The sequence below is a fragment of the Brachionichthys hirsutus genome, chromosome 9, assembly GCF_040956055.1.
Source record: "Brachionichthys hirsutus isolate HB-005 chromosome 9, CSIRO-AGI_Bhir_v1, whole genome shotgun sequence".
Classification (NCBI taxonomy): Eukaryota; Metazoa; Chordata; class Actinopteri; order Lophiiformes; family Brachionichthyidae; genus Brachionichthys; species Brachionichthys hirsutus.
Window position 1 is genome coordinate 11,161,253 of NC_090905.1, and position 19,941 is coordinate 11,181,193.

General features: G+C 40.9%; 1 protein-coding gene across 1 annotated transcript; it reads right to left on the bottom strand.

Moving 5' to 3' along the window:
* Positions 1–1,281: 1,281 nt before the first annotated feature.
* Positions 1,282–15,274, bottom strand: gna11a (guanine nucleotide binding protein (G protein), alpha 11a (Gq class)). Its single transcript, XM_068743093.1, has 8 exons — positions 15,139–15,274; positions 9,698–9,882; positions 9,281–9,435; positions 8,901–9,029; positions 8,246–8,374; positions 4,069–4,198; positions 2,073–2,226; positions 1,282–1,472 (listed from the first exon to the last, which is right to left on the bottom strand). Exons 1-8 carry the CDS (start codon positions 15,272–15,274, stop codon positions 1,282–1,284), a joined length of 1,209 nt encoding a protein of 402 aa, XP_068599194.1.
* Between the last annotated feature and the right edge of the window lie 4,667 nt (positions 15,275–19,941).

A 19,941-nucleotide genomic window follows, 5' to 3' on the forward strand; every position in this document is an offset into this window, starting at 1 on the left:
AAATTAGACAAAAAAAATACAATTTGCTCTCTTGCTATCCATTACAGTTCAAATGTTGGCCAAAATATGGAAAATTTCTACAGAGAAACCTTTATCATCAAGACCGACTTACGATTTGAGCCAATTGGCAGCAAAAAAAACCCCAAAAAACTTATTTTAGTGACTATAGCACTGTAATAATCTGGTATCAATCATCTACACATTGTGCACTGGAAGATAATTCAAGATTGAAGGGGAATAAAAAAAAACAAACAAGAAAGTCACAGTAGTCATACAGACAATAGGAGACGTGAAAAATGCCACAAACCGCGCCATCTCGAAACGGGTTGAGCCACTTGAAGAGAAAACAGAATTTTGGCGGTACCAGTTCCTGAATGTTATTTGAAACACTTAATGGATGAACAGAATACTGGCAAAATGCTTGTATTCATAGCAAAGTAGATGAATTATAGTTTGGCAACCGACAGTAACGGCAGTACAGTTGGTGCCTCGTTTGCAAGTACCAATAGTGTTACGTTTTGTGATGTCGGACACTTTCAAATGGGGGACAGACCGATTCTTTCAGGGATGTTCAATTCACTCGAGTCATCGTCTTCGGATTCAATTGCAGAACAACAACATGACCGAGACCTAAACATAACTGGAAAAATTTAAACCTGACAGAGCATGGTGATCTCTGGGTGAGCAGCACAAGAACTTTACACTCCGGGCAGAGCTCTGATTTTGGGGCAGGGATTTAAAAATAATAAAAAATAAAAATCTCAGGAGGCAAGTACCCGACTGCACCCAACTGCTGCCTGATATCATAATTAGTTACCTTTCCCAGGTGAGTGGACTCTGCCACTTCGCCACACGCCCTTCTACCGTAGTGTACAGCATGTCAGATAAAAGCTTACCGACACACGGCCCTCGACCAACCTCAAACTTACAAGCGCTGCTGATAATGTAGTGTCTAGGGAGAAGAGAGCGCAAAGAAGAGAGCCTCGCCCAGACCCACAAGACCTGACAGACCCAGCAGCCCAAAAGCGCCAGGACAAATGGATAGTGTTATATTGGAGTCTGGTTCAAGACGAACAACGGTCAGAACCATACAACCAACAAGAAGGCTAAACGGGGACACAACATGATAGCGTTGTCTCTGCTCGACTCTTTGAGCAACGGTATGCTCTCATGCAGATGTGTGTTTCAAAAAGCGGACTCTGCATTTAGTTTGCAAGTGTGTGTGTGTGTGTGTGTGTGTGTGTGTGTGTGTGTGTTAGCTGCAGGTCTCTCCGTCGCTCTTCACACCAGATTGTACTCTTTGAGGTTGAGCTGTAGGATGGTGTCTTTGACGGCTGCAAAGACGAAGCGGATGTTTTCCGTGTCGGTGGCACATGTGAAATGGGAGTAGATAATCTTGTCACTGTCAGGGTTCAAGTCCACAAACATCTTCAGGATGAACTCCCGGCCCGCTTGGGGATCCCTCTGGGGACCTGAGAGAAACACATTTAGCATGTCAGGAAGTTGATCATCTTTCAGAATCTCTTCCCTACATGCAGATCGTTTAACAAAAAAGCTATTCTTGCCAGATATCTTCCAGAATAGTACATTTTCAAAAAATTTTGCATTGTAAACTGCACCGACTGCAGCTCTGTCTGTGCCGACTCAAACCAACTTTAGTCATATTTAATGAACCCTTGTACCAGAAACCCCTTCAAAATATCCTGCTCTTAAACTTTGCCTTGAAATATATGCTTATTCTCAAAAATGCTGTACATCATTTATGTTGACCCCTGCTGGGGAATTGCTTTAATGTCAAGTAAATACATGATCGCTGGAGTCCCTGTTTGTGTTGTAGTACAGCAACATACCGCAGAGACATGCAAGTGGGCATTCATCTGGTTCTTTGGAAATATAGCGTCAGTTTTCGAACAGAATTACAGATCATGTTCGAGAACCAAGGTTCCACTGTGTATAAATCGCAGCGCATAGCATGAGGCTCAACAGACAGCATGGGCAAGCCCTACACAAGACGAGCAGACCACTTTTGATTAAGAGTCCAATGAATAAGGAAAAAAAAAAAAAGAAATCACCATCAAACTCTGGGAAGTAATCAACCAGGTGAGAATACAGGATCTTCTCCTCCAGCAGGTCCTTCTTGTTGAGGAAAAGAATGACGGAGGAGTTCTGGAACCAGGGATATGTGATGATGGTCCTGAACAGAGCTTTACTCTCCTCCATGCGATTCTGATGAGAAAATAAAGGCTATTACATTCTATAGAGGAAGGAAGATCTCTCCAACTGAAACTTCCCACATGATTTTGTCTTCACTGTGGATACAATGAGATCCTTTTATATTTCAGGATCATCTTTTTCAACATTGAATTAGCAGGCCTTAGTTGGCACCAACTATTTGTGGAGGACATTTGGTGACGGGGTCGTACATACAGCTTGTCGGAAATTTTATAAAATTCAGGACACAAACTGACATTCCAGTGACTGGACAACAAAGTACAGGGGGCGGTTAAAACTTTCGCTCAAAACAACAACCAACCAAATAGGTTGAGAATGGCGCTGAAGGGATATACAGCAGATAAGGCAAGCTGGCTGCTGGGGCTGAAACCCATTTGTCATATGATCAGGTCAGAGAAAGGGTTTGTTGTCAGTGGAATAGCAGCGGTTATGCAGTATGTAATCACGTTAGCTATCATTTCATCTGAACACAGAGCCAACAATATGCTCAGAGAGAAGACTTGTGTCTTTTCTGTTTATAAAGTATCAGTAAAAACTTTCCATTCGGGGGAATGGGAAAGCATTTAATAGAATACATGCAGCAATTCACAAGGATGCCAATAGAGGAAAATATATTGCCGCACATAAATGTGCATATGATGCAGCATGTAAATGATCCAGTGCCACACAGTGCGAATGCAGCCACAGACAATCGTTCCGATGAAGGGGTTGAAATGTGGAATCGTTAAGGTCAGTGTAAAGTCCCCTTTTAATAATAAAAAAAAAAGTAAATGAAATGGTAAATCTGATTGAAAGAAGTTCTTAAAAATATATGAGGAAAAAGGCCCTTTAGAAAGTTTATAGAAATAAACAATAAACTGCTCTCACCTTCAAACGACAAAGCACAGAAACCCATTTATTTTAGAGATCATACATGTATTCCTTGGTGCTGCAGTAATAAACATAATAAAATATATCCTTTTATATAAGATTCTTTATTATTATGCGAAAATAAAATCGTGTGAAGGCCCACGGCTTAAGGCACTCGTCAGAACTGGTGCTGATTAGCACCAGAGGAAGCGTCAGGAAGCTGTTCCACAAATCAGCATTTGCCAACTTCCTGATTTCACATGAACATGGAACCTGCAGGATTTACTTTTTTACTGAGCCATACCCAAGTAATCCTACAGATTAGAAAGAGTGTAAATGTAAAGCACTTGATGTCGTCACTCAGATCGTTACCATCCGACATCAAGAATAGGTTTCCATGGAGAAGCACCGTTCTCCATTTGGTAGAAAAACTGTTCAATGTCTACATTTGTTTTTGTCCCTCTAGTCGTAGATGTAACCCATGAATGGGACACTTTGTTCCGACCGAGGGTTGATACTTTTCCTTCAGCGCCACAGTCACATTGTCTAGAAATGCTCTCGCCGTTAAACATAGCTGCGAGTTCGAATAATTTTATTTCGTTAAAAAGGTTCGATATTTATCCAGTGAAGGCTCTTATTTGCCTAGTTACATCAAGGTTGTGGGGTTTTTCTTTTCACTCTTGGACCAAAAGTGTATTTACGAAGACTGACTGAACAAGTTGAAGTTTCAAGTCCCTCCTTTATTGACACTTCTCACATTTCTTACGAAATGTCATTGCATTTCAGATATCGAAAGCCATCCCCAACTCATGAACTGCCTTTTTTTTTGGTGGTCTCACCTCCAAGACATTTAAATAGATCCGGTTCATGATAAAGGATATGCAGTCATTTAAAAAGTGCTCAAATTAAAGTTAAGGACATAATGCAAGAACACCAGAGGAAACATGAACATAGCATCATGCAGTGTGAATAATTTTAGGTACGCACCTCATTGTCCGACTCCACAAGAACCTGGTCGTACTCGCTGAGAGCCACCAGAAACATGATGGAGGTGACGTTCTCAAAGCAGTGGATCCACTTCCTCCTCTCTGACCTCTGACCCCCGACATCCACCATCCTGGTTGGAACATAAGGGGGGTAGGTAAGATGAATGGCCAGCAAAGGGGACTAAAATAATTACATGAAGTAAGTAGTTGGCTCCAAATCTATCATCGTTTACCCTTAGAATCAATGTCAGATGGAAATTAAAGTTAGAGATGAAACCCTGAGGCGGTTTTACTGAGGAAGAGCCACCAGCCTAGAATCAGGGTTTCTTCATGGCAGATGGTGTTCAAGTAGATCATCAGTGCAAAGTGATGCACGCGTTGCAAAATGTGGCTTAGCTTTTATTTCTGATCGGTTGGTATCCAGTGGTGGTCAATCAGTCTGTTAGAGGATCTGTGTGGTCTGGTCATGAGGACTCGGGGCTCCAAAAGTATGGCATGACTGTCATAGTACTGGACTCTTAGCACTTACGGATATCGCATGCAGTCATGAAATTTTATGGAAAGTATGACTAACAAGTGTCACTGTAAAGAAAATCTCCTGGTAAAATACCAATAAGAAAGGGCTCTTACAAAAAAAAGGGAGCATTTAAAGCAAGATCTAAGTTGTAAAGCTTGTTGAACAGACAAAGGCGGCTGTCTGCAGGGAAAGAGACAAATTATTTCCCATTAACTATATTTTAGTTTGTAACATTTCGTCAGTGGACAGCGAACTGACCGATTTTGATCATTTCGGTTCCTCAGATGTTGATGAACCAGTTGCTCTGTTCAATCATCAATGGGACACGTACCATGATCTGTGCAGAGAGATGTTTGAACTAGCTGCAAGCATTCCCTCTCTTACAGACTCTTCTAATCAAAAATTATATTATAAATTATTCAATTTTTTTTCATCCATGACAAAAGAATACTTGGCTTTTATAATGTCCAAAACAAATCCATTTCATATTTTCCTTCTTTTTAGGGGATGGAGATAAGCAAGATCTCTCACAACTCTGTTATATCCTCTGTATGTGCATCATTCTGCCCACTTTCCCGTCTGACAGGCAGTTGGGGTGTAGCAGTCTACGTTTGTTTAGTAGTAATCAGCAAATAGTGATAGGACTATAATTACATACTGTGGTGTAACCACGAAACCAGTAAATGCTCCACCCTAATTAGCACTACTTCCACCTAATGAGGCTGGAGGAGGACGATCAAATGATCTGCAGACGGACCCGATTCAAATTCATGTTACAGACCCACACAGACCTCGTGACTCCAATGCATGAACGCTCAAACGGATACTTTTGCAGGAACACATTCATATTCATTCATTCAAAATGAATGAATGAACATCCATATTAGTTTAACTGATTAAGCCACTGGTGTATCTGGTCATTATCAAGATATTCTGCAAAATGGCAGGATATTAATAAAACATGGTAAATGGGTTTTTTTCCCCCCACACTTAGTTCCATTTGAAACACCAAACACCCTTTTGTGCCAAGAATATAAATAGAAAAATTAACTGCAAAACTGCAGCATGGCTCGCAGGTGGACAGAGCAAGCCCCGCCAAAGCTAAGAAAGAAAAACAAAAAAATAAAAGAATTGTGAGCACCCACAAAGAAAAAAGTGAACAGGATAGTATATGAAACATTACTTATCTGTACATGGCAACGAAAACATGCTACATGTAAAGGCTACAAGAGGAGCAGCCACTGGAGAAGGAAAAACAGAAGAAGAAAACTGGAAAATTAAAGGATCTTTGTCTTAGTGGAACTAGCTACTGTAACCAAATTAGAAAATTCTGATTGCATTCTCTAAACTCATGTTTACCTAAAAAGCAATACTAAAATATTGAACTGGAAAATAATTATTGCATATCATAAAAGCGAGCTCAGTCGACAAGAAAGGGGGACAGGACTGATGACGGTGTCCCAGAAGCCAGCCTCAAATAAAACTTCACATCAAATGACCTTTTTCCTCCCTTTCCAAGATGAGTGACCTACTTATTATGCTAAGCTCTATGCTAGATAAGCCAAATGACATTTTCTGTGACTTCAAAACCCAATTAAGAGGGAAGTAAGAGATTTGTGTCGTTCTAATCATGGCACCACAACAGCAGCAGATGTCGTCTTTGTGCAATCATTTTAGATTCATATTGAGATACTCACTAATATTTTGAATGTGTAATGAATGCACCATTGTATTGCATCAAATGTGATTTTAGGATTCGGATCCCATGAAGACTAGCCATTGTCAAGGCAATCGCTAACGGAGATCCCAATAAACAAATGAACAGCAATAAAGGCCGTTTGACTAACAAGCAAGTAAATGTGGAACCAGAGTATCTCCATGTTTAACGACAGGAATCAAACACATCATCCGACATATGTAAAACAAAACCAACAACAAAAGCCCAATAATCATGGAATTAAAATAGTTTGCCAGCGAAAACTGCACACAATTATTTCCCCATTCACAATTGTGTTTTCAGCATGTTAACAAAAAACTGCTGTCATCGAGAGCATCTCGTGATTCCCCATCAGCAGCACAGAGCCTGCACGATAGGCACCGGGACTTCTGGGAGCCTCTTCAGCACAAACTCAACGCAATCAGAGTTATTTCTTGCTCGCCGACGCTGATATGGTTTATTATTGATTTGTGCTCTTCTGTAATCAATTTTGTTCCCTTGGTCCATCACCGTAAAGGAAACTATTCTACTTGCAGAAACCCGAAGGAGTATTATGTTAAAATACTGTAGTACAGCGAGGACCTCGGCATGACACCATTAATTATTTGACTACCTAAACCAAAAACAAAATGAAACATTTGCTGGCCAATAAAAACAAAACGTTTGTGATGATAGAATCTTTGGCTTCAGTGCTAAATCTCTGATCATCTACGCCTTTAAACAGCAGCCTTTGCAGGACGATTCTTTCACCTGCTACCAATTCCTTCGTCTACCCGAGGATTGTTCCAAAGAGACCTTTCTGATCATCTAACATTTTTAGTCTTTTGTCATCCATGTCCCAACTTGTTTAAAATCTGTTACCGTCATCACGTTTGACTCAGAGCAAGCCGATACTTAAAAATGTAAAGAAGCTGTTGGGTGTTGACACTGAATATATTTCCTTTGTACTCAATTGAGCATGTCAAAAAAGGATTGTATCATTTCTATTATGTAGGTCAACTATAAGTGCAATGCTTGTTTTGGGGTAGCACATGAACAAGTTTGTCTCCTTGTATGGGAGTGGTTTGGGATGATGTAGGGTGTAAATGACCTTTCATGGTGTGTGTACTGTGTGCTGCATGACAAAGCTCATTCTTCTTGTATATTCTAGACTTAATTTATCCATTTGCTAGTGAGGGCTTGTCTTAGAAGTTGTGTGACAAAGCCCATTTGTGCAAAATGATTTTTTTTTTTACTGCCTGCCAGCATTATCCATTGACAGAACAGTGAATCCATGTCATCTAGCACAACAGACAGCATGTCTGAGCTACTTCAAAGCATTGCCAATTGTGTAAAACGTTAAACACTTAACCTAAAAAAGCTGCAGTTATGCGTCCAACTGGTTAAACAAGTCACAGCTTTTATTGCGAAACTGTTAAAGAGGATTGATGCATTTGTCACCAAGATCATAAGTGTCTAACACAGAATCTTTTTTTCTTTAAAGTGCATCACTATAATTAAATTGTTACAATTTCTCACCAAATAGTGGGTATAGTTAAGTTGTATAAGTACGTGCCGTTGGATGCCGATCAAGATGAGTCTAGGTTAGTCTTTTGCCAGCTGTATTAGGGTTATTTTGTCAGGTGAGAAAAAAAAAGCCTTCCACAAAAAATAAAAACAAACTTGGTGGGATGATGGTGCGCCTTCCCTGCACCAGGAAAAAGAAAGTCATCTCATTTTGGATTGCTCTGTGTAAAAGGGTTTCTCTATAATAATGTCAACATTAACCGCTGTAATGTTGACACCATGTACTACATACAGCAGAATGGACCGGGGACATAGTAAAACAAAGGACGTACCAGAGAATCTGTTTAAGTGACATATCTACATACGTTTTGACTCAGCCTTTGAAGCTCAAAATGACAGACTACCAATGGGGTTAGTAAAACAACAGAGGTCTTCTACCTGAAAATGATGCTTTGCAAGTCGAACGGGTATTCTATGATCCCAGTGGTTGGGATTCGAACCCTAAGCACGTCCTGTTGGGTTGGTAGATAGGAGGATTCAGCGATACGATCCAGATCACTTAGATAGCTATAAAAGAGGAAGGACAGCAAAAGACAGAAGGAGGACAGAGAAAGTGAAGTATAAACAGAGGATCCCGCACACCCCCTCCAAAAGCAAGTGGATCAGTCCAGACGGAACTAGAGGAAACCATTTCCAAGAGTTACATGGGGATTAGCCAGTGTTTTGCCAATCCCCAAATAGTCTTAGAAGTGTTGATAAATCCTTAATGGCAGCTCCCAAAGACAAAGTATATTCAGTTCCATATTTTGCTCACCGTTAAGCTTTAGAGACGCAATACTTTAATCTTGACTCCAAAAACACGACTTAACAGTCAAGAGGCCAATGTTGACAGCCTGGGTGCGATTACAACACGCAGCCAGCCTTTCTAGGGAGTCTGGGGGCCGGATCGTGAAGCCCGTCTTTGAGAATGTACCATTAGGGATGTGTTGAAGTGCCGAGCCCTGCAGTGCAGCACGAGGGTAGATGATGTGATCGGCATCATTGCTTTCCTAACCGCCGATTAGCTGTCGAGCAGCCAACCAGCCACCAGTACCTGAAGATAACATTCTCCAGGTCAAACGGGTACTCAATGATTCCGGTGGTGGGCACTCGAACCCGCAGTACATCCTGCTGGGTGGGCACGTACCCCGGCGATCCTATTCGTTCTAAGTCATTAAGGTAACTGTGGAGGGGGAGGGAACATATGACAAGAGATGCACATGTAGACAAACCACCAGTACGACGCCGCGAAGTTAGACACATACAAAAAAACTCCATAAGTACATGCGTAACAATATATACTTGCTATAAACATTCAGACATTTGTGTTAAATACTGATCCATATCCATCTACAGGGTACAACCTGCTGCATCTTATGTCTTTATGAGTCTTCTATTTTCCACATCAAGTACATCATCTGTCAGTTTGCTTACTATTTTGTCGAATCAGAGAGCTGGTACTCCCTCCTGCGATCATAGGCCTCCTGGATGCCAGGATCAGCCCACAGCATCTTTATGGCGCCGATGTACGGCTGATCGAAAGAGGAAACCTTCTCCACGTCCACCTCACGCACTAGCTGGGCATTATTCTGGGTAGGAGGAAGAAAAGCAGACTGGGGAATTCATATGAAAGTATTTTCACAAGGGAAATTCCAAAGTAACAGTTTCCAAGTAGTTTACATCCACAGGCGATATGAAGGAGAGTAAAAGTGTATTCATAATTATCTCAGGTCATAGTTACAGAGACAGTAAATTAACGGCAGTTAATGTACACATCTCGAACCAAGATGAATAGTAGTAATTGGATGCCGATAGCCATTTTAATCACACAGTACAGTCACCACTACACACCATGTTCTGATCGAACTTAAATGGGATCTTGAGGGTCTCGGTTGCACGGATCATGGCCTGCATCGATGTGAAAATGTTCTGGTAGACCAGTTTGGTGAAGCCCTTTTTGTCCTCGTCCGTGTAGCCTGACCCATGGATTATTCTCATCTGCTTGATGAAGGTGCTCTTTCCACTCTCTCCAGTACCTTCGGGACAGACAAGACAGTACCGGTAATGTCTGACAAATTGTCATCAACGGGCGAGACATGGGCATTCCTTTTTATGTATGGATTTTAACAGGCATGGACTGGTGAAATGAACCAATTACTTGCAGCTGCACACTGAAACAAATTGCTGGACTACTTTAACCACACCGACTTTAAGACAACCACATTTCCCGACGGAATTTAAGTGGCTGATTAGATCATTTAAAATGCTTTGCGTCCAAGTACAGCCGGTACTCCTGAGACAATGCTGAAATGATGAGTTAAGTCTGATGAGGACAGCTTGAGTGTAGTGAAGGAGTGTCCAGAGTGCTGCCTGCCATCTAAACGGACAAGATATATCCGTGTGGAAAGCAGGTCAGGCAACACTGGAGTTTTCCCTTCAAACAGTCTCTTTGAGAGAAACTTAAATAGCAATTGTCCAAACATATATTACTAGAAAGTTCCCGTTCTCAAGCTAAAGAGCTGAACAAAAAAGGTAGGCGGTGTTTTTTTTTTAATGCTCTTACTGAGTACACAAGGCAACTTTCAAGCTGGAGACGAGCAGAAAAATGAACGGGGGGGTTGGTGAATTCATGTGTGCTTGATTTCCCCCCCCCAAATACACAACCCCAGGAGTCGAGCATGCCTTGCAGGCATGATCAGTTTATTTAAACAGACTCCTCTGTTCTCCTGCAGAACTGGAAAATCCAGCATAAGAATTTCTCATGGACAAGCTACCGTACATTCAGTGGAGCGGCTCCTCCTGGGGGGGCAATGCTTGTTCCCATGGCAACTCTTGTGCTGGACTAAATACATGGCAAACAAATCCAACTGATAGGCTGCAGTAAGTCTCCAGAAAGTCCTTCCCAACATTCAATTTCAGCATGCATTCTTCATGCTGAATACTCATTTATAAACCTTTACCAGAAAAAAAAAAAAAGGTATAAAATTTACAGTTTCACATTAATTGCACATGTTCAGAGTAATGAATGAAAGATCCTAGTTGAGCAACCATTGTTTTTAAGTGTCAAATTTCTACGGTCTTTATTTACATCCAGTAGAACTAATGTAAACAGGATGCACACAATTATGCAGCACACCGTTCACACAGATGGTCAGTTCTGTAGAACAATGCTTTGGTTTCTACATCTTTAGTGTGAGGGTCGCCATTACAGAACAGCAGTCTAAAGAATGGGAATTGTTTGAACCAAGATGTCAAATCGTGCTCCGCATTCTTTGTAAAAATAAAAATAAAAATTGCCAAACAACTCTGGCGCTGCAAAGACCTCACCTCTAGCCTCAATATGTGTGTGTGTGTGTGGGGGGGGGGGGGGGGGGGGGAGTCGGATAGAGAGAACAATTGTATCTTTGTAACTCAACACGGTAGCTTCCAGATTATGCAGTTGGCAGGCAGGTTTCTCTTCAATGAACGTAGAAACACAAAACCCACAATGTGTTAGAGCGCGGAGCAACACGCTCGCTGCTATTTTAAGTAAAGAAAAATGTCACAAACATTGACAGCAAGCACTTAATTATTAGCTTGGCTTTACTTGTGGTAGACGACAGAAGCAAATCTGCCTTAATCACCTTTTTATATATATAAAAAAAAAAAACATTCTTCCGTCAAGAAAACTGATGTTCAAGCGAGTCTTCTATAAACCTCTATAGACCTCTATAAACTGAATGCCAAAATACAATCTCTCCTCTCAATTTACCAGTGGGCCTCAAACAGACCAACTTGCATACCACCTACTGTACAAGAGTGTGCAACATGTCACCAAACACCATTATGTAGCATCACCTCTTTCTGAGATCCATCCGTGTATTTAGCTTTTTGCATTCGAGTTTTGAAAAAAAAGGGGAAAAAAACACTGCAACTTTATATTGTATTTCAAGCTATGTGCAAAAGAAGGGGTACTGTAATCCAGCGCATTTTTGAAAAGGCCAATTAAAAAACATTTCAATGTTATAAAACATGCATGGAATTATTTATCTAGAAAAGTTAGAAATTGTTTGTGCCTTTAGAAAGTAATATTCAGTAAGAATGTTAACAGGATCTCACATTGATGCCCCTCTCCCTCGTTTGGCTCAAAAATAAAAATAAGAAAAGTTACGTTAAGGGCTCCAGCTGCGTTACAGAGGTTGTTAAGACAGCCCACACAAAATTCATACTTCGCAGAACAACGAAACCACTCGACTATTGCGCAGCATTTGGTTCAGTTGCTGCAGCTCCAATGAGAAATCACGACTGTGTACATTTCCAAAATAATGCCTGCATATAATGCATTCGAGTCTTGACAGGGTCAACTTTACAAGTTTAGTCCATATTGGAAGCTGCACTGACAATGTGAGGTACATCAGATGCCTGGATTAACCAGGCTCGTACCCATCCCCCTCCATGTTGAATCAAGTCAATTTGACATGAGGGGAAAAAAATAAATAACTGAATATAGACATTTTGTCTCATCTTCACATTAAGGGGTTTCGTACAAATCAGTTTGACAAACACAGATCTACTATAGCCTCAGTTATCCAACAAAGAACCTTCACAAACAATTATTATTATTTTTTTTTTAATACAATTCACAAATGACTGTTCATTCATGAGATGGAACCAATCCCCCTCCCACTGGCCACATGTATAGCTGCAAGAGACAAGAACACAGGAGAAAAAGAAACTAAGGAGTAAGTTTTGCAGCGCCCGCATCACATTTATCAACTATTCCTGAGATCAGTCTAATGTTTCATCTTTCCAAGTTCAAGACTTAGTTGGGAAGTGGCTAAATACTGATGTGCTGCTGTGTAAACATACCAAGAGCTTTTTGTCTTTTTTTAGGCATCAGACTTTTTTCATTATCATATGACTACATGCAGACTAATGACTGACGACACACACCCGTAGAGGGAACTGATAAACACAGACAGTCATTCATATATTATCAATTCATATCAAAAAGACAGGTGAACCCGACAATTTAATTTTTTGGCAAATGTACAAATCATGTACCGGCATTTTGTCGTACTACCCCCAACCCGTCAACATAAATGAAGACATGAAACAAAATGAGGAAGGATACAGATCAGTAATTATAAGCTATACTGGTGGTGACGTAGGAAGCACAGGGGTGTCTCAGCGGCCCGACTGCCAAAACTCTGGGTGTGTCAACTTTAGTTTGCACAACCACCAGACAAATAGTGAAAAACTATCACCGAGACATTTCACCTTAGTACCACATAGTGCAGATTAATTATCTTCTGCCTCACCGACATTAAAATACGTTTGTTTCTCGTTTTTAATATGCAAACATGAAGGGCCCTTCAACAGCTACAGAAATATGTTTTTTCATGGCCAGTGTATTAGTTTCACACTGAACAGGCACCACATTTTTCTAGAGCTGCTTCAATTACCTTTTGCACAAATGATTGAAAAAGTGACTGAAAAATGTAATAGCAGAACTAATGTTCAAGATAGCGACAAATGAATAATGTAAATCTTCCAATCCATTTTAGGCCATGTACACACAGAGCCCGATCTTTCCCAAAAAAATTGTATCCACACGACCTTGTTTAAAAATAAATAATTAATTAATAATTAAAAACTCCATCCACATGCAACTGTGTTTGAAAACTCGGTTTACACGTCTGCGTGTGGAGGCCTGTAGACGGAGTTTTAGCTTTAGAAACGCCACTGCCTGCGACAAACTGCTGTGACATCATACGTGTGCGACCTGCCTTTACATTCGGAAACGGCATGGATGTTTTCAGAACGTATTGCTTATTGCCTACTTGTTGACTTTATATTCCACTATGGGGGATTTCTCTGTGCATGTCATCACTGGGCCTGAATACCAACATCCCCTGAAAACAAAACTTAGTTAAGCATATTACAGACACAGGAGACATAAGCAAATACTACCTTTTCAAGCTAAACTTATTATTCCTCTAAAACCTTTGTGATGGAAAGCATCCTCCCAGTAAAAATATTTGAATGAGCCACTGTCCCAACATCTCATCTGTGAGGAGGAAAGCAGGACAATTATGTCTCTGCCAATAACAGTTATATAATTTCTCATGAATAAAAAAGGTGTCTAACTGAACCAAGACAGCTTTTGTGTGCTTGGATTCACAAGCAAGACCATTTTACAAGAAGGGTAGTGATTCAACTTGTGTATTATTCAGTCAGAATAAGCGAGCTCTCAGAAGAGCGCATGCCTCTGCCAAAGGCCAAGAGACCCTTTAACTTATATTAATCCAAAACCCAAATCCATATGATCAACGTTCTCCGGTGCATAAAAAAAATAAAATCAGAGCACCAAGCAGCAATCACTTCAAGGCTACAGCCGCAAAGCAAAGATAAAGTCGATTCTGCATGACCATAAGCTTAGAAATCACGAGAGCCGCATACATTTGGTGCATCTTTCTCATCTCAACCTACGCCATTCATTTAGATACCGGGCCATTTCCAAAGCTTCCTGATGATACCGAATTCCTGTTAGTTCTAGCGATGTTGCTCTGCAGCTAAATCTAAATCATCAACTAAACAGTAGAGTAGTGCGTCAAACAAAATAGCAGTTTCCTCCACCAACATGTGAACATTTGTTTGACACGGTCTATTCTCTGGAGAGAACTTAAATGCCCACGCCTGATATTCTGTAAAATTCACAAAAGGCCCACGAATGACTGAGTAGTGCCAATCACATCACTTTTAATCTGGAGATAAGCGGATTTATGACCTTGAAATGCCAGAGACAACTAGCGTTGTGGGCCATTCTGAAGCAATTCCTAATAATGCGACTTACAGCAAAGGGTTCACCTTAGCCGAAACGCACACAGGCATCAACAGTCATATGCCGGGAGAGTGTGTCATCCCCAATGTTCCCTCTGATGCGTAATTACGCAGGAGCACACCTCAGAGGCGAACGTCGGTCACCGTGTAGCGAGAGAATTTGTGTCGTTTCTTTTGAGCGCCGGTACTTTGCATCAGTCTGCATCAAAATGCTTTTTGGCCTTCAGGTATAACAGAAGCAAGAGGGCAGCCAAAACTGTGAAACAATGTGTGATTTAACCAGCAGCAGAGGACGAGCCCAAGCCAACCCGAAGCCTAACCCACGAAATCCAGAGTTAGTACCAAAAAAAAATAAAAAATAAAAATAAAAAAACACACACATCATTTTCACAATACAGTAAATCAGCTCGGGTGCGGTGCGTGAGTCAGCCCACGCCGACGTGGAACTGTCGAGACGGTGCGAGGCTCACCAAGCAGCAGGAGCTTCAGCTCCCTTCTCGAGTCTCTCTTGTCACGCCGAAGTTGTTTCTCGATCTCGGAGTTGATTCGCTTGGATTCCTTCGCCTCCTCGCTCAGGCAGCAAGCCATCATGGGGTCTAAAGTCATCACCGCATGAGCTGAAACGTCTACCTGACAGCGTGCGCGGAACAACACCTCTCTCTAACTCGGGATTAAACGGAAACCCCTTCTGAGCAGCAGAGTTATAGACAGAGACGCCTGCGAGTGAGCCTGCTGCAGAATCCGGCCCTCCGAGCCGGTGCGAAACTGCTGTCAGATATTTCGTATAAATCTCAAAGTCTGTTTACAGAAAAATATCATAAATGGCTGCCGACGTCACGATTAAGCATTTTACTTGATGCACTTTCCGAGCTGAAACTAGTTCGGGTAATGCTAGCTAAAGGATGCTAACGTCAGGAGCTGCTTCTGGCCTTACGCACCATCAAAACACCGCATCTCCTTTTTGATGTCGAACGAGCAGCCTCGGTCGCAGAGCTATTCGGGCACTAGCGTCACCGGCTGCCGATGCTACGTGCTACAGTCGCTGCGCTGGTTGCAGAGCTCAAAGCTAGCCTCCCCGGAACCAACCCTGCACGCCCGCGCCCTGAGAACGGACGCCCGTCCACCTAGCGATGCTCAACGAATAGCCTGGCCGCACCACCGTATCAATAACCCGACTAACAATAACCCGTTTAATATGATTATCGCGGTCAGAGTAGGAACCCTCCTGCAGACCAGACCTGGACGCTGCGCCCAGTGCAGCCAACTGGGAAGGCGACCTGCTAGCTAGCTAGGCTAAGCTAACTCAGCTAGCCATCCCTGGAAACCAGAGAACTGGAAATGACAAAGGATCTTCATTACATTTAGCCAATGTTCCCAAAAAAAACACCTCACCGGGACCGAACCGTCAGTCAAGCGGACCCCCGTAGTCCGCGCACATTACCGCCGCTGGTATTCCTATTTTTTTCCCCTGGTGGCGGTGAGGGCTCGTTCTCTCACCCACTCCTCAAGCTCCGGCGTGGCGGTGCCGGTGACGTCGCCCTTAAAAATGTGATTGACGAAGAAGGAGCCAACTAAAATCGATCTTGTGGGCGTTAGCTCTTGACTTCATTGGAGCGCTGACTTCCCAAGTTTGCTTGAGATGACACGGTCCTGTCGGGGGGCGTGTCCCCGGTACGAGGAAAGCGGCTGACGTTCGGCTGGGCTGGCGACGCCCATCTCCTGTCAGAGAGCAGCACGTCAGTGTGAAGCTGTTCGGTTCTATCATCGGTGATGTTTGAAAAGGTTCACATCCAGCCACATTCTGACACCTGTCACTGAGCAATGAGAACGAAAATGGAGCTTTAACTCTAGCGCTCACCTTATTCCCTCTCTGCATGCTGGGGCCCCTGCATGTGTGTGTTTCAAGGGGCCCGTTGGGGTGTAAACATAATCTTGTTGTGTGCTTGCAGTGTAACAATTACATTACATTTACTTACAAAATGCAATGCTGAAAGTGCTTGTTGCCAGTCTTGCTTTCAATGTTTTCATTTGTTCAGGCCCGGAGACAACCTCCACTTTAAACTCACAGCGTGTCTAATTAGGTTCATGACTCGGTAGTAAAAAGTTACAACTCTCCTTAAGTAAATTGTGCTGTGTGAATGGACTGCAGGGTAATAGCGTTGAGCTAAGTGACATCTTGTGGGCATGTGGTATAGTCGTGGAAGCGCGAGGTTCAGCAAGACACACGCCTTAGAATTGGTTCAGCAGGTTTCACGAGTCACGTAAAAGCCCTCAGAGAGGAATTCCTGCAAGCCGTGAAGTTGTAACCTTAATTTCTGGACTGAAAGAGCACCCGGACCGAATGCAAAGAGATTCATAAGTCATTCAAGTCTTCCTTTAAAGACATTCATTTAAAAATGGGGTGCGTGTCTGTGAGGTGTGGAAGGCAGATGCAGATTAGAGTTGTCTCATGTGAATGGTATCGTGTCTCGCTGTCTCCTGAAGCTCAGATTACAAAGTCTCACAATGTGACGCCAAAGAACGACGAGCATCCATGTGTCAACAAACGCGCACCCGGTATGCTCGGCATGATCAGGGAAGTCTTGAGCTGTGACTCACGAGGTTACCGTCAGTGGAATTTCATTTAAGCAGCAACAAACTCGCAATCATGTCTTCTGATTTTGTTCTCTCACATTGCATTTCATATTATTCAACAAATCAATGCTATATTTTTAGCAATTTAATTCAATTGGCTATATCCCATGTTTTGAGATGATACATCTACAATTCATATGTAAACAAATACAAGTATTTGTACAAATAAATAAAAATGAATACACTTTTCAGCATTGAGGTTTTTGAAAATAACATAAAAAAATATATATATATTTAAAGATTACCTCATGAACAAGTTAAACCACGTCAAATTATTATAATTTCACGCACTATGCTTTAAAGTCTCGTCTGAACTGTTGTTTTTGGATAAGTAGTAGATATTTTGCTGGCAGTAAATGAACAAGGCAGGAAACAGGTTGCAGTCTCCTTCATCTCAACTATCAGAGCCCAACAGCAGCACATTGATCATCCAAAGTCTCCTCTTCACACTCGTCTTCTTTTCTGTGGTGCTGAGGCTGTCAGAGAGATTTCCAGCCACTTCATGTCATCAGATGCATGTTGCACAAACTCACTTCCTCTAACTGGAAGGAGGCAGGAACTCTCCTGTCACAGTAAGGCCACACCCTTTCTTTCTTTCTTTCTTCCTCATATTCAATATCATTTAAACTGACACTATACAAATGCATCTCATCAACATGGGATTTATTTTGCTATAATCTACATGACTTATCTCAGCTTTGAAACACAGACAGATACACCATAAGGCAAAAATCACAGTACAAATATCTCAGAGGGGTCTTTTTACAGCAATAATGACACTGTGAAACAAAGTTTATAAAGTGAAGCATATATCTAATATACACATAGTTTACTTGTATTTAAACCTTCATTGCTGGCAGTATAACACTATAATATGACCCCTCCATAAGCACCTGCTGTTTCACCTCACCTTGTTTCCATGGTAATATAGAGCTCAGGTGATCTGAGACTAAAACAATCTTGACCAACTGGTTCTGCTAGCTCAGACAAAAGATTAACATATAAAAAAAAATCAGCAGAGGTCTGACGAAATACCTATTTCACATCATATCTTCTTGAAAAACATTAAGAAGGTGACAAATCACTTCCTGTCTTGTAAAAAAATAACAGTTATATGTGACGTTGTAGACTTTTAATGAGTTTGCAGCTTTTGTTGGATTTACATGTTTGCTTTTGTGACAGTAAGTGTTTAATACCTGTATAGTTTAAAGTCATGTTTCTCATAACCTGATGAAATTGGGAGATTTTAATATAAATTACAATTATATATTTTATATTTTAATATAAAAACAACAACACTAATAATTAATAATTTTTAAAAAGTTTGTGTACTTATGTTTTTACTGCAGTTCAGTTTAAAAACAATAATCAGGTCAGCCCTGTAGGAGCCGAAACTTAATCGTATGTTCAGCTCACTCATTCACACCTCAATCAAATCACAAGGACTAAGAAATATCAACTTCCTCTTTTGGCTTTTCAAAATAAGGCTTATAAATTATTATTATTATTGGTCGTGAAAGAGACAAACTTAATCAGCACTGGACAGCTCCATATGTAGCCAACTATATATGGCACTCAGGATCAGCACTGGACAGCTCCATATGCAATATATGGAGCTGTCCAGTGCTGATCCTGAAAGTGACGTCTTTTCCGCAGCATTGACTCGGGAATGTTCTTTATCTTGCCCACTTCATTTATTTTTTTAGGTTTGCGCATGTCCATGACAAGACAAGGTGGTGGCTTTTTGGTTTTGCTTGGATTGTATCGATTATCTTTGTTCCTGCGTGATGATTGCATTTGGATGGAACTTTTCCACATTATTTGATGTGTTAATTCATTCCCATCACAAACTTTGGTTCATACTTATGATTTTTCTCATTTACAGTATGGCTTTATCTCTAACAATTTTTAAGTTACAACCTTTTAAATAAGTGATATCAAAACTGAATATTTTATTGTAATTACTAAAGAGTTAAATAAAAAATTAAATAGTTATTTAACAGCATGTTAAGGAGTAGTTACATTTATTTTACATTAAATGACATTACATTTAGTTACATTTTTACTGTGTTACGGTTTACATTCTGCCTTTGGAGAGTAAACATAATGCTAATGTGGCCCTTTAGAGAAAATGAGTTAAATGAGTTTGACACCCCTGATATAAGGCATTATATAAAATTTGCTATCAGATGGTTGTAACTGCATTTACATCATTATGCATTCTGTCTATTTTCTAATTATTCTATTTTCCTTATTATTATTATTCTATTTATCTTCCAACAACGTCCCAAGTAGTGGTCAGCATCACGTTGTAGGCCTGAAAACTGTGCTATATTAATTACAATTAAAATGCACATTTAATGAAAACACAATCAATCAAATATTCATATGTTGGAAAATTTTATTTAAATTACATTTTAAATTTAAATTACATTTAATTTTAAATTACATTTTAAAATGACAATCATGATAGAATGATACACTGTGTGATGCAACCCCCCACCCCTTTTTTTTTTTGCTTCTTGCCATTGCATCATGTTAACACTGTGATGTATTTGATTGCAGTCCCTATGTTGTATTACATGAAAATATGTTTTATCTTAACGAAATGTTTGTACTGTACGTAAACTAGCAACTTT

Bases quoted from the DNA above. Each gene is read 5' to 3' on its own strand.
- gna11a (XM_068743093.1), bottom strand. From the start codon at position 15,274: ATGACTTTAGACCCCATGATGGCTTGCTGCCTGAGCGAGGAGGCGAAG. The intron at 4,199-8,245 runs GTAGAAGACCTC...TGTTCCAACCAG, and splicing joins TTGCAAAGCATCATTTTCAG to GATGGTGGATGTCGGGGGTC. The intron at 1,473-2,072 runs GTGATTTCTTTT...TGTTTCTCTCAG, and splicing joins TTACTTCCCAGAGTTTGATG to GTCCCCAGAGGGATCCCCAA.